Genomic DNA, 13,365 nt, shown 5'->3' on the forward strand with positions numbered 1-13,365 from the left:
ACTCTAACAAGCAACATCAACATATCAGGCGTACGATGGGTTTGGGTGATTTCTCGACCTCAATGAGAAAACAAGCCACAATTTGAAATTAATCTCCTGAAACTGCAAAAGGAAAGACAACAACACGCACATCAAACGAAACCAGAATTAACCATTTCATTCACCAATAAAAACAAACATGTCGTCACCACGAGAATGTTAACCATCGATGACATTTGATTTGAAAATTAAAAGATGAAAACTAATAAATGAATGAAACAAATCCACAATTGGAACAAGTTTTCAGCAAAACAATTCCAAACCAAATGCACGGAACTTGAACACTAAACAATCAACAAAAACACAAAGCACAAGATTCTCCAATACGCATTGAGAATTCCCCTAAAATTCGTTTCTCCAACAACGATTATGCTTCCTGTTGGAATTTTAGGAGATATTTATAAAATACCAATAATCACTAGAAACACATTATGTTAGATTATCAAGAAGAGTTTTATGAATACCTAGATCTATAATGATTGATCAAGCAAATCCAACGAAATCTGATTTTGTAGAGACAACAGAAAATCATCTAACAGCGTAACCAGCGACTTTCATGGTTCTTCCTCAACTGGAGCCTCTTTATTCCTCAATAGGACCTTCGTAACTCTTCAGATGATGAGAAGAAAAACTATGTGTAACGGTGTTAACTCATTGACAAATGCACCAAATCATCACAAGTAGTAAAGTTTAAAATGAAAGAATTGGTTTTAAAGAATTGTAATAAGACAATGAATTGTAATAAGACACTTTTAAATGCGAAGGTTAATTCAAAATGCAAATGTGTTGTGGTCTAGCATATTATCCCAATTTTTATTTACATTTACTCTGATACTCTAATCCTGATTCCTCAAGTGAAAGATCCTAATTTATCTATTTTCTCTCTTTAATCCCTTTGCAAAGATAAAACAGTAAATTACATTACAAATAGAGATGCATGAATAGGCTAAACAAAATCATTCTATCCCTAGACATGATTCATTTAGATGCCCTTTCCCAATTCTTTAAAAAATAAACACTTTCCAATGCCTAAATTCTAAACAGATGCATGAGTATGGGTGATCAGACCACAATCAATAACAATAAGCATAGAAAAGGAATAATAAAAACTAGAATTGCATTAAATAGATAGTAGAAAAAAAATTACATTACAAGAGTTTGACCACTAGACTCCCAACAATGGGGGGTTTAGCTTCCCATTGTCATTAGAGGTTTTATACTTTGAGGGTTGAAGGGGGTGAAAGAAGAAAAGGGACAGAGAAGGAGGGAAATTTTTCATGCAACCTTGCGTTAAGCGCGACTTCTGCGCTTAGCGAGTATAGTGGTGATTACATGCTTAATGCGGAATTCGCACTAAGCACGCCTTCAAGTTTATTCGTGGGCTTTCTTCGTGCTAAGCTTTGGCTGGCCGCTGATCGAGGTGTCGAGCTGAACTTGTCTTACGCGCTAAGCAAGATGCTCTTTAACTTCAACTTCTTCTTCAAGACTTTACTTCAAGTTTCTGCATCAATTTACCTCCAAAGCACTTATAATTTTCCTTCTTTTGAATTTTGCTGGTCAAGAACTAAAATGATATTAAAATCCTCATTATTCTCTTAAAAACAAACAGTAAAGTAGAGAAAATTTAACCATTTTTGTCTGATTTGACTATCAATTAAACCTAAATTTCTCAGTTATCAAACGGCTTAGTATATTAGGAACCATAATCTTCTTATAGTGTGTTAACCCAATAAGGTTCCCATTATCTCCTAATGGGCCAACATTGACATCTACTCATTTAAGCTCATATTATCTAATTTAGTTGTTTAACGGGCTCATTTAATTTGATTACATAAAATAAAACTCACTAATGATAAATAACTAATATAATTGTCTTATAATATTAGTCCACATTAATTATTGGAATAGAAAATTCCAACACTTCCAACTACTGACGAGAGTCTGTTGTGACACAAATTGAGAGATGTTGATGTCAATCAATGACCTCGCAGGCCTGTAGAATGGTCATTCCCTTCAGGATTTTCATTGCACCTGATGGAACAATCGGGGTTTTTGAATTGGATGCACATGTCAGTGAATGGTATCCATGGAGGGTGCTCCGATTGTGCGACAGAGGCTTTTGGATATCCAATCTTAGGTTTGGAGACGATGGTTTAGAGGAGGAAGATGCTAGGGTTTTAGGATGTGAGGAGGAGCCTTGAAGTGTGTCTCATGGTCATGAGGAGGAACATTGATTTGGGGAAGAAGGGAGTGGAGGAGGTGGCGTTTTTGGCGATGGTGTGTGGTGACGGGTCACCGGAGACAGTAGAGGAGTCGTCGAAGTGGAGGGAGAAATAGCCGCCAAAGACGAAGTGAGAGTAAAGAGGGAAATGTTTTGGTGTGGTGAGCGTATAGTAAGAGTGTATGCCTTAGATTAATCTAGGAACTCCTAAAAAACAATGCTTGATTTAGGACCATGGCATCTAACTATAAAATACAAACCATTCGAAATTAGAATTTACTTTTCAAAATCAAGGAAGTACATTTTAAAATATAAATTTTAATTATAATAATTATTTATAAATTAATAGTTAAAAAATTAATAACTTCATGATTTACTAGCTATATGCATGTATAATTTTTTATATTATTAACTATTAACCTTTTAGTTTAATAGCTATATAGTGTTAATGTAAAAAAAAATTACACTGTTCATCAATAAAAAATAGTAGTAATATGACTTTTAAAAGTAGTTGTTGAAAAAAATCAACAAATCTGTCATTTTTATATTCTATTTTTCTCAATTTTCTTTACATACTGATAAAAATGTCTTTATACATATTATCAATTTCTTTCTATCTACTCTTCCATTCATCTAAACAAAGTGAAGAAAACTTTTCTCATTTCTATCTATTTAAATAATATATTTTTACTTTATTTTTTTCCTAAATTTTATTGTTAATCAAACACAATATTAAAGTCTATCTCTCATTTAGAGGGGTTTAGTCCTTGAAACCAACCTTGCAAAACCCTAACACTAAAAATTATAAAATAATGAAATGTCTATATTATATTCATTAAGAAAACAAGGAAGCCATTAATACAAAAAAAGAAATAAGGGAGAAGGAGAGAGATATCCTAACAAACTAATATTTACTGATAAAATAAATTATTACCAAAAAAAGAAAACAACTTAGAATTCCCTCACACAAGGCAGTCTTTCATATAGCTTTACATTCTTTAAAAAATCTTGTTTCATCACAAGCGATTAATATTGGCTGTGAAGTTAGAATTCCGTTAGATAATAAGCAAGAAAACGAGTAATTGTATCCTTAATTTTTTCTACGATATTTTGATATGATGTCATTTTAAAAGAAAATAATGTTTTTCCCTATCACTCAAAATTTTTTATCTTAAGTGAATGTCTTAATTTATTTATGGATTTCATTTAAGACCATGCATATATACTGATATAGGTGAAGTAACGTGCATAGACCAAAGAAAATAACAATCTCAAAGATTCGCGTATCATCATGCATTCGCAAAAGGGATGGCCGTAGTGAAACTGAGTAGAATGGAATCGTATGATCATGCACACACTTTGATAGCAACATATAACCACACACGTAGCCCACACTCTTCCTTTGCGTGGGAACTTTCAAGCCAAAACTTCGTTATCTACAAGTGTAAGACATGACTTATATTGGAGGAGGATTCATCATGTTGCATATAACTCAAATTTAAAACATACATTTTGGTGCAAATGGAGGACGGTCGTCATCACTTTCTTGATTCTCAAATCATGGGGTGGTCTTTTTCTGAAATCATCTCTTCTTTAATTTGAGCCTTTCATTTATTAAACTCTACATTTTATGTTAATTTGTTAAAAGAAAAAGTGGTATCTTCTCGAATATAATTTCGTGTTCATTCCATTAGCAAAATTATGATTATATATCATAGTTACAAAAAAGATCCTAAGCTATAATAAGGAAACTAATAATAAAAAAATTAATTATACACAAAAGAGATCCTAGACTATAATAAGAAAATTAGATACAAAAATATATTGACATATATTCTAACATATCTTAGGTTATAATAAGGAAACTAGATACAAAAATATATTGACATATATTCTAACATACCCCTGCTGTCGAAGCGGGAGGTTGTCATACATTGAGACTGTTTTGAAAATCCTCAAAATAGAACCAAGGGAAGACCCTTTGTAAAAATATATGCAATCTGATAACGTGACGGGACATGTAAGACTCAAAATTCCCCACGAGCAACCTTTTCGCGAACAAAGTGAATATCCATCTCTGTGTTTAGTGCGCTGATGTTGAATAGGATTTCTAGAGAGATATATCGCACTAACATTATCACAATATACCAAGGTAGCTTTTCGAATAGGACAATAAAGCTCTAGAAGAAGGTTTCATAATCAACAAGACTCAGAAACCACATTGGTATCACCTCGATATTCTGCCTCCGCACTAGATCGTGACAATGTAGCTTGCCGTTTGACGGACCAAGAAATTAAATTATCACCAAGAAACACACAATAACCCGATGTAGAGCGTCTGGTATCCGGACACCCAACTTAATCAGCATCTATATAAGAGAGAAGAGTGGATGTGGAAGATGGATAGAGATGCAAGCCATGATCAAGAGTACCCTGAATGTAGCACACAATGCACTTGAGAGTGTGCATGTATTCTTCCCTCGAGTCATGCATGAATAAACACACATGTTGCACAACATAAGCAATATTGGGTCTCGTGAAGGTGATATATTGAAGATCATTTACAAGGCTTCGATAATGGGATGAATCAACATATGGTGTGCTAGAATTACCACTGAGCTTTGGTTTGGTGTCAACCGGAATAGGAGATAGCTTACAAGATGGCATGTTGGCCCGTTCAATGATCTTTGTTGCATACTTCTACTGAGATAAGAATAGCCCACCTACATGACGAGTTACAACTATGCCTAAGAAATAACTTAACACCCCTAGGTCCTTCATAGCAAATTTCGAGCTAAGAAGGGATATGATAGACTTGCGAATAACATCAGAGGAAGCTATCAAGATAATATCATCTACATACAAAAGAATGTAAGCCAAAATTGTACCTTGTCGGTAAATGAAGAAAGAATGATCAGAAGTACTGCGAAAAAATCCAAGAGTAGAAACATAATCAGTTAATCTCTGGTACCAAGCCTGAGGGGCCTCCTTGAGGCCATATAGAGATTTCTTCAACAAGCATACATGATTAGGATGATTTGAGTCCCTAAAACCCATGGGCTGATGCATGTACAAAGTCTCTTTGAGTTCTCCATGCAAGAAAACATTCTTCACATCAAGTTGGTGAATGGGTCTTGCTTTAGAGATAGCTAAACTAAGAACAATGTGAATAGTTTCCGGTCTCATCGTAATCCACGCCAACCTATTGTGTTTTGCCATCCCCTACAAGACGGCCTTATGCCTCTCAAAAACACCGTTATATTTTTTTTGAGTAAAAATTCACATAGATCGAATCACATTCACATCAGTTGGACGAGGCACCAACTCTCACATCTTATTTTTGATAAGAGTATTAAATTCATCATCCATAGCCATTTTCTAATTCGGGTCACAAAGGGCAAACACAGGATTACGTGGTAGGGAGGATTTAGTGACAATATTGTTATGATTTAAATTTTGTTTGGGTTTGAAAATCCCATGTTGACTACGTGTCATGGGTCTGGGAGCCAAAAAATGAGTGAGCTAATATGGAGGTGAAGGTGTAAGTGTTGGGCTGGGTGAGGGTTGTTGTTGTGGCAATTGTGGGCTAGGTGTGGGTGGGCTAGGTGTGGGTGGGCCAGATAGAGGTGTAGTTTGGGCAGCAAGTTGCAGGTTGGGCAAGACCTGTTGAGCCAGTTGGTTTGGGCCTGATGGGGAGGTCAAATGGTGGACCATATAAGGGGAGGGTTCGCTGTCCATAAAACCACAAGTGTAAGGTTGTGGAGTGTGCAACTTAGCAAAAGGGAATTGGGTATCATAAAAAATGACATGGTGACTTAGTATGATTTTACGAGAGGACAAATCATAGCACTTGTACCCTCGATGATTAGATAGGTACCCCAAAAAGACACACATGGTGGAATAGGTTTAAAGTTTTTTAGGGTAGTAGAGGGAAAAAGTGGATAGCATAAACACCAAAACACCCGAAGATGAAAATAGGAAGGGTCCTTTTGATAAAGAACCTTGAGAGGTGATTGATAGGCTAATTGTTTACTTGGAAAAATGTTGAGAAGATATGTTGTCATCTGCAAAGGATGATGCCAAAAGGAAGGTGGTAAAGATGCATGGACTAGTAGAGTACAAATAATGCTGTTAATGGTAAAGATTTTTCTCTCGGCTTTCCCATTTTGTGATGATGTATGTGGACAAGAGAGGCAAAAAGCTAACCTATTTACTTTACAAAATTCTCAAAAGGGTCCGTTATTAAACTCCCTACCATTATCACATTGAATGTTTTTTACTTCTCGTTCAAACTAAGTGTGGATGAAAGCTCTAAAAGATAAAAATGTGGAAAAAATTTGAGACTTCTTAGATGATGAAAATGTCCACAAAAAATTAGAGTAATAATCCAACAATAAAACATAATATCGATGGCCCGAAGAGCTCAAAACGGGAGATGCCCAAATATCACTATGGATAATATAAAAAGGCATAATAGTACAAGAATGAGAAGAAACAAATGGTAACTTAACATGTTTTCCAAGAGAACAAGAGTGACAAACATGAGAATTATGAGTTTGATTACACTCAATAAACTTATTTAGCCTAAGGGAGTCAAAAGCATGTGCTCCCAGATCACCTAAACGAGCATGCCATAACGATGGTGCTAAAGCGAAAAAAGTAGATGGTGAAGTGGCTTGATTAGTAATGATAGGATAAAGGTCGCCCCAATTCTTACGTCTCATGAGACGTATCCCTGTCTAGAAATCCTTCACAGAAAAACCAAAAAGGTCAAATTCAATAGAAATTGAATTATTAGTTGTAAACTTTTGAACCGACACTAAGTTTTTAATAAATTGAGGAGCATGAAGGACATTTTTCAAGGCAAATGGTGGATTTGAGGGAGACAAATTGGTGTGACCATAACCATGAATTGGAATTGAATGACCATTACCAACAATTATTGCTCAAATTAAAATAAGACGAGAGACTACCTTGCTCGGATGTCATGTGGGAGGTGGCACTAGTGTCCATGTACCAATTGACATCCGAAGGATTAAGCCCAATAGTGTGCATCGTTGCTTTGATGTCTGTCAATGTGGGTGGAGTTGTTGTCGCCATGTAAGCCTATGGTAGCTTTGGCCCAAGGATACCAGTCTGGCGCTATTGGGCTTGCTGAAAATTAGGCCTAACCCAATGTGAGGAGGGGGTGGGCTGTTGGATGAAGGGTATAGGCAAGGTTGAAGAGCCCAAGGCATCCATAGCCACTACCATTGTCCGATAGGCCACTACTATTGGTGCCTCAGTTGTTGCTGGTTGGACTGTTGCTACCAGCCACTATTGTAGTCGCCACTGCAGCCACCACAACGATTTCCACCATTTTTTTTGCCACCGTTGTTGCGATTTTGACCTTTTTTACCACCATTTTGATGAGAATTTTTTGAGAGAGAGAGTGAGAGTCATCAGTGGTTCAAGCCACCATGGCGGCACCCCACCGGTTGCAACCTTCTTCGCGAGACCAACTTTTTCTAAGGTGAGCATAGAGCGGGCTTGATAGAATGGTGAAAGAGGATCGCTTTGGCGAATGAGTGTGGCAACCCCATTGTAAGCCTCGGTGAGGCCAACAACCATTTAAAGAACAAGACGGTTGTTCGACACTAGTCCACCTATGTTCTTGAGTTGATCGGGCAATTCCTTGAGCCATAGACAATACGCAGAGGCATTCGAGAAATCGTTCATGTTGGTACGGGAGAATTCTTGCTCAAGAGTTACAATCCGAGAATTCTTATTGTCTTGGAATATATCACGCAACATATTCCACGCCTCCATTGTCGTTCCATCAGGTTCAAGAATAGTATGCAACATGTCATGTGAGATTGTTGCATAGATCCATTGAAGGATCACAACATCAAGGGTCAACCACAATTCCTTTTCTCCATCGGTTTTAGGCACCTTCTCCTTGCCTTTCTCCGGTGGGACGATGTGGTGGAGGACCTTGGGAAAACGTGCATAAATCTTGAACAATTCTGCCCACGTCACATATTAGACGTTTTCCATCTCCAGGGTGATGGAGATATGTTTCTTGTTGTTGGAGACAACAAAAGCTGGGTGGAATTTGTTGGAGTCAGTCATGATGGCTGACATGAAAAGAGAAATGGCGGCTAGAAGAAGAAGAAGAGAAGTTAGGGCGCGGCAGAAGCAATAAAGGATCGCACCCTAGACTGCTGATACCATGAAAGAATATAATTTCATGTTCATTCCATTAACAAAATTATGGTTATATACCATAGTTACAAGAGAGATCTTAGGCTATAATACAGAAACTAATTATATACAAGAGAAATCGTAGGCTATAATAAAAAAACTAAATACAAAAATATATTAACATATATTCTAACATATGCTAGGCTATAATAAAGAAACTAGATACAAAAATATATTGACATATATTCTAATACTCTACACAGATCAATGTAGCAGCATCGAAATATACATCTATATTTATTGGTTCTATTCTTTAGAAACATGCACCTTTTTGCACATGATCATATCCTCATATTGAAATCAAAGAGAACCTATCAAGATAAGGTAGCAGCAATTCTAGTTCGGTGATCAATTGGGAAAAATAAATCAACTAAGGGTGTTTCACAAAAGAAAAGTTAATAAGTTTAAAATTCAAAAATTAACTGAAAGTAATAAAAAAAATTATCTGAAAGAAAGTTATAAAATTAATTTGTTGAAATAGAAATGTTTGATAAAATTTATTGTTAAATTAGTTAATAAATATAAAATAACATAAAATACATATATATATATATATAATATGACTCTGGTACGAATATTATCAGAATAATTAATAACAATCATTATATCAAATTAAAGATAATAACCGGTTAAAATTAAAATATTTAAAAATTTAAATTAAAATATAACGATCAAATTTTTAAAAAATTCAAAAAAAAATATATTCTAAAATATCTTAATTATTATTAACTTATCACCATTATTATCATTACCTTTATTATCATAAATTATTGTTGTGAGTACCATCACCTTTACTTATGTGAAGACCGAGATGGACGGAGAATATCATGAAAGACGGAGGCAGTGGCTGTTGTTGACTTGGGGATAACGTGGATATATAAAGGTTAAAGGTAAGAATATTTCTTAAATTAGTGGGTCCAATATTAAGAAAGTAAAGGAATAATTTTATTAAATATTAAAATAAATAATAGAAAATTTTAGCTTTTTTATGTACTATCAATATAAAAATGATATAATATTAGTGTATTTAAATTAAAAATAATAAATTATAAACTAAAAAATGGATACTAATAGCATCTAAAAAATATTATAAATTAATAAAATAAGTTTTTACTCATTTATTTAATTAAATAAATTTATAAAGTATTTAATCAATTATAAATTAATTAAAATAACGTGCTAATCTTACTTGACCACCAAAATAAAATAAAATCTCAAGATCAATTTGTCCTCGAGAAATTGTAAGAGCGTTATACGTAGGTCGGTATATTTTAACCTCTTAGTTGACTTGACCGTACCATATATCATATATCATCCCGTACATTCCACGCTCAATATCAAAAGAAAGCAATGCACAAACTACTGGTTCCGTTCAATTTAGCATTAGGTTGGTTCTGAATTAAAAATAAACCACTTTCAAGCAAAAGCTAAGAAAGCTTTTCTTTGGTGGATACTTTTTTTTAGAGTACTCTTTGTATTAAATTATTAATATTCGGCAACTTTATGAACACGGAAAATTGTTTTTGGAAGCCAAATTAGAGGTTCGTTTGTTTTAAAATCTTGTACAAACAGGGCTTTTTTTTTTGTCAACTCTACAATTTTTTTATTCCAAAATCATCTCTAACTGCCCGCAAGCAAAATTACCAACCCAGGGTTACTGCTCAAATGCATTTTCCTTGCCGCAATTATTGGGCTTGCAAGTTGCACCGCGTATTGTTGATGAGCAACCTTCTAAGTTCTAAGATAAATATCAACAAAGTTTCCCGCTGACAATTTGTTGACTACAAATACATTTTGATTTGCCAAAACCATAACCAATATCATACACTAATCAGAGGATAAAAAAACTAACACGTTTCCGAGCAACATAAAGAGAAGAGAATATACTTGGAATATTAGCTCACATTCACCATCTTAAGTTTAATTTAATTGAATAAAAAATGGCAAGGAAGTGAGGAATCAAAACTTATTGTATTCCATCAAAATCAAAACCTAAATGTCAAAGTTGAACAATTTCCTAAAGAGAGGGTTCTCTGGCTAGCGAGAACAAAAACAACCAAAAGAAATACTACGTATTATGGATATTATTAGTGGCATTCACCACAAAAGGCATCATGTTCAATTCCCCGAGAGATTTATTCATTAGTGGGTAGAAATCTTGAGGTTGAGGGACTTGTTGAACCAAGCCTTCCAGCTCCCACTCCCCCTGCTGCTGCGAGAAAGTGCTGTACTTCCATCTACATCCGCCACACCCTCTGGCTTCTTAAACAGCACGAAATTCCTCACCCCATGTGATCCAATTCTCTCCCAAGGACTCAAAGCTGCAACACCATCACACACAATTCAGAACAACACAAACCCAATACAAAAAGCCAAATTTTTAAAGGACCTAAAAGACAAAACTTAGATGTGTACTAATTCCTTAGCCTTAGGTGTTTGTGGTGTTGTTCTCTATTCAGAATTTTACTTTGGCAACATAGCTGAACATGAAGACAGACCTTTATTTATAAATATTGCAGAGATGGAAGATTAATCTAATAGGAGAATAACACCAAAAACACCTAAGAAAACTCATCAAAGCTTTTTCCTTTTTAAAACACACCCACACCATATAAGTTCACCGAAAATTCCAATTCATGTCTCAAACACATAACAAAATTTCAATTCATGATTTTTTTTTTTTTGATAAAACAACTAAATGTCACTAGACACAGATTACTAGCATGGTTCATGACTCCGGACGGCTACAGTAATCTCTCCAATTCAATTTTCTGAAAATATCTTGCAACCACAACAGAACAATCTGTCCAATTCAATTTCTAAAAATAACTCGCAACCACAAACAACGCACCAATTTCTCCAATTCAATTTAAGATAAAAAAAACAATTTTGGCAATCCAATTAAATAAACAGAGAGGGTTGGATTGAGAACTTGAAAAAAGGTACCATCAGATCCAAGATGGGGGCAATAAAGCACGAAACCGGTGGTGTTGTTTCCCAGGACGGGAAGCCTGCCCTCACGCGCGTAGGACTTAAGTGCGGTGTCGATGACCGCCGCCACAAGCTCCTCCTCGTTCACCACGAACCTAATGGGCCCCGCGCTCCCCAGCACATTGATGCTTATCAACAGCCTCTTCGCGTTCTGGTTCTTCTTCTGCTTGCTCATCGTCAACATCGTCAAGGAAACAAAACAAAAAAAACAACAAATCGAGTCGAAAAGGAAAACCGTGAATGAATGAAGAAAGGTGGTGATGAATGGTTCAAATTCAGGGGTCGAGGCCGAGGCAGCGGTAGTACCAGGCTTGCTTGCAAGAACCGAATGCGCTCGCCCTTGATGTGAAATGGGAGCGCATCCAATCGAATCTGTCTAGGGTTTCTAGCATTCACAAGCAATTTGGGGATCTTAGAGAGAGGGGAGGGGAGGCTCAGAAACAAAAAAAAAATAGACTTTGGTTTCTTTCAGAGACAAAGGTGGGGGTCTTTATATAGGGAAGGGTCTTGGTGAAAGTCTTATTAGGGTTTTGTTTTTGCTCAGTAAGTTATTAATTGTTTGTTTTCTTGAGTTTTTGAGTCGGGGTCAAATTATATGTATTTATTCTCTCACGTGGTTGTCTAAACAGAAATGGGTTCATTTCATAACTATCTTTATATACGGCTCCTCAATTCTTTTTAGGAGTATTACACTCAACATCTATTTAATCTACCAGCCATGTTACTGATATACTTTTCAACGCACTTTTTTAAGGGCACGCTGTTGAAATTTATTAAAAATTACCAAATAAAAAATGAAAATTATCAAATGAATGAGAGCTGGGACTTCCAAAATTTATAATTTTTATTAAATTTCAATTAATAATAAAAATATATGTTACTAATATTTCTCTTAATCTAATTCAAATGAAAGAATTACATAAATGTTATGTTTGGTATAATTAGTTTAAAACTAGTTTGAAGTTAAAAATATTAGTAGATAGTTAAAAGTTAAAAAATTATCTTATTAAATCATAAATATTTCATAATATTATCGATTGAAATGTAAAATTACGTAAAGAAATAAAAATAATAAAATTTTATCAAAAATAAAAAAGATTAAAAAAATTTAATAAATATATGAGGATAAAAAGAGAATAAATATAACAAACTAAAAACAAGTATTTTAAGAAACGTTTTAAATAGTATCTTAAAAAATATTAAAAGTTACAGCAAAAGCTCATTTATCAAGCCATCAAACAAACCCTTCAATTAATTAAAAAATTATAGACAGACTTAAATGTGTTGTCAAACACAATCTTTTAATAAAAAATTCTTTAACAGTATTTTAGTTTGTTTTGTTTAATAGATATTATTTTATATAATTAAAATTTATAATAAACAAAAATATTAATATCTAAATTATATTTTAATTAAAATTTATTATAATATTTATATAAATTATATTGTAGAATTTTAATAAATATTTTTATTATAATATAAATTTGTTATAGTTATTGATATTTTTAAAAATTTATTGAATTCAAGTTTGAAATAAATATGAAAATAGCATATTAAAAGATATAAAAAGTTAAGAAAATCAAGAATGCGAATAAAGATAAAATATAACTGAAGATATTTCTTTTGGACTAATTATTAAATTTAAAATTAAATTAACAAATATATCTAAAAAAATAAACTAAATATTCAATATATATAAGATTTACATAAGGCACATGGTTAAACTTTTTTAGTGAAAATTACTTGTAAAAGTTCTTAAAAATAAACTTTGAACTTGTTTTTACGTGACTTGCCCAGTATTGGCTAGTTCTTTTTTCTTTGGTCTTCAAATTTCCACTTTGTACCAAAAATAAATAAATATCAAGTATACA

The 13,365-nt window shown here is 33.9% G+C and overlaps 1 protein-coding gene across 1 annotated transcript; it reads right to left on the reverse strand.

Annotated features, from left to right (window-relative positions):
• Window positions 1-10,387: 10,387 nt before the first annotated feature.
• LOC114412764 (uncharacterized protein At4g22758-like) lies at window positions 10,388-11,970 on the reverse strand. The gene is made up of 2 exons (XM_028376792.1): window positions 11,450-11,970; window positions 10,388-10,824 (listed from the first exon to the last, which is right to left on the reverse strand). Exons 1-2 carry the CDS (start codon window positions 11,676-11,678, stop codon window positions 10,646-10,648), a joined length of 408 nt encoding a protein of 135 aa, XP_028232593.1. The 5' UTR covers window positions 11,679-11,970; the 3' UTR covers window positions 10,388-10,645.
• Window positions 11,971-13,365: the final 1,395 nt, after the last annotated feature.

This window comes from Glycine soja, chromosome 5, assembly GCF_004193775.1.
Source record: "Glycine soja cultivar W05 chromosome 5, ASM419377v2, whole genome shotgun sequence".
Classification (NCBI taxonomy): domain Eukaryota; kingdom Viridiplantae; phylum Streptophyta; class Magnoliopsida; order Fabales; family Fabaceae; genus Glycine; species Glycine soja.

Excerpts from the sequence above, each read along its gene's own strand:
- LOC114412764 (XM_028376792.1), bottom strand. The coding sequence starts at position 11,678 with ATGTTGACGATGAGCAAGCAGAAGAAGAACCAGAACGCGAAGAGGCTG. Across the intron at positions 10,825-11,449 it reads CCCCCATCTTGGATCTGATG|CTTTGAGTCCTTGGGAGAGA; the intron begins GTACCTTTTTTC and ends ATGGTGTTGCAG.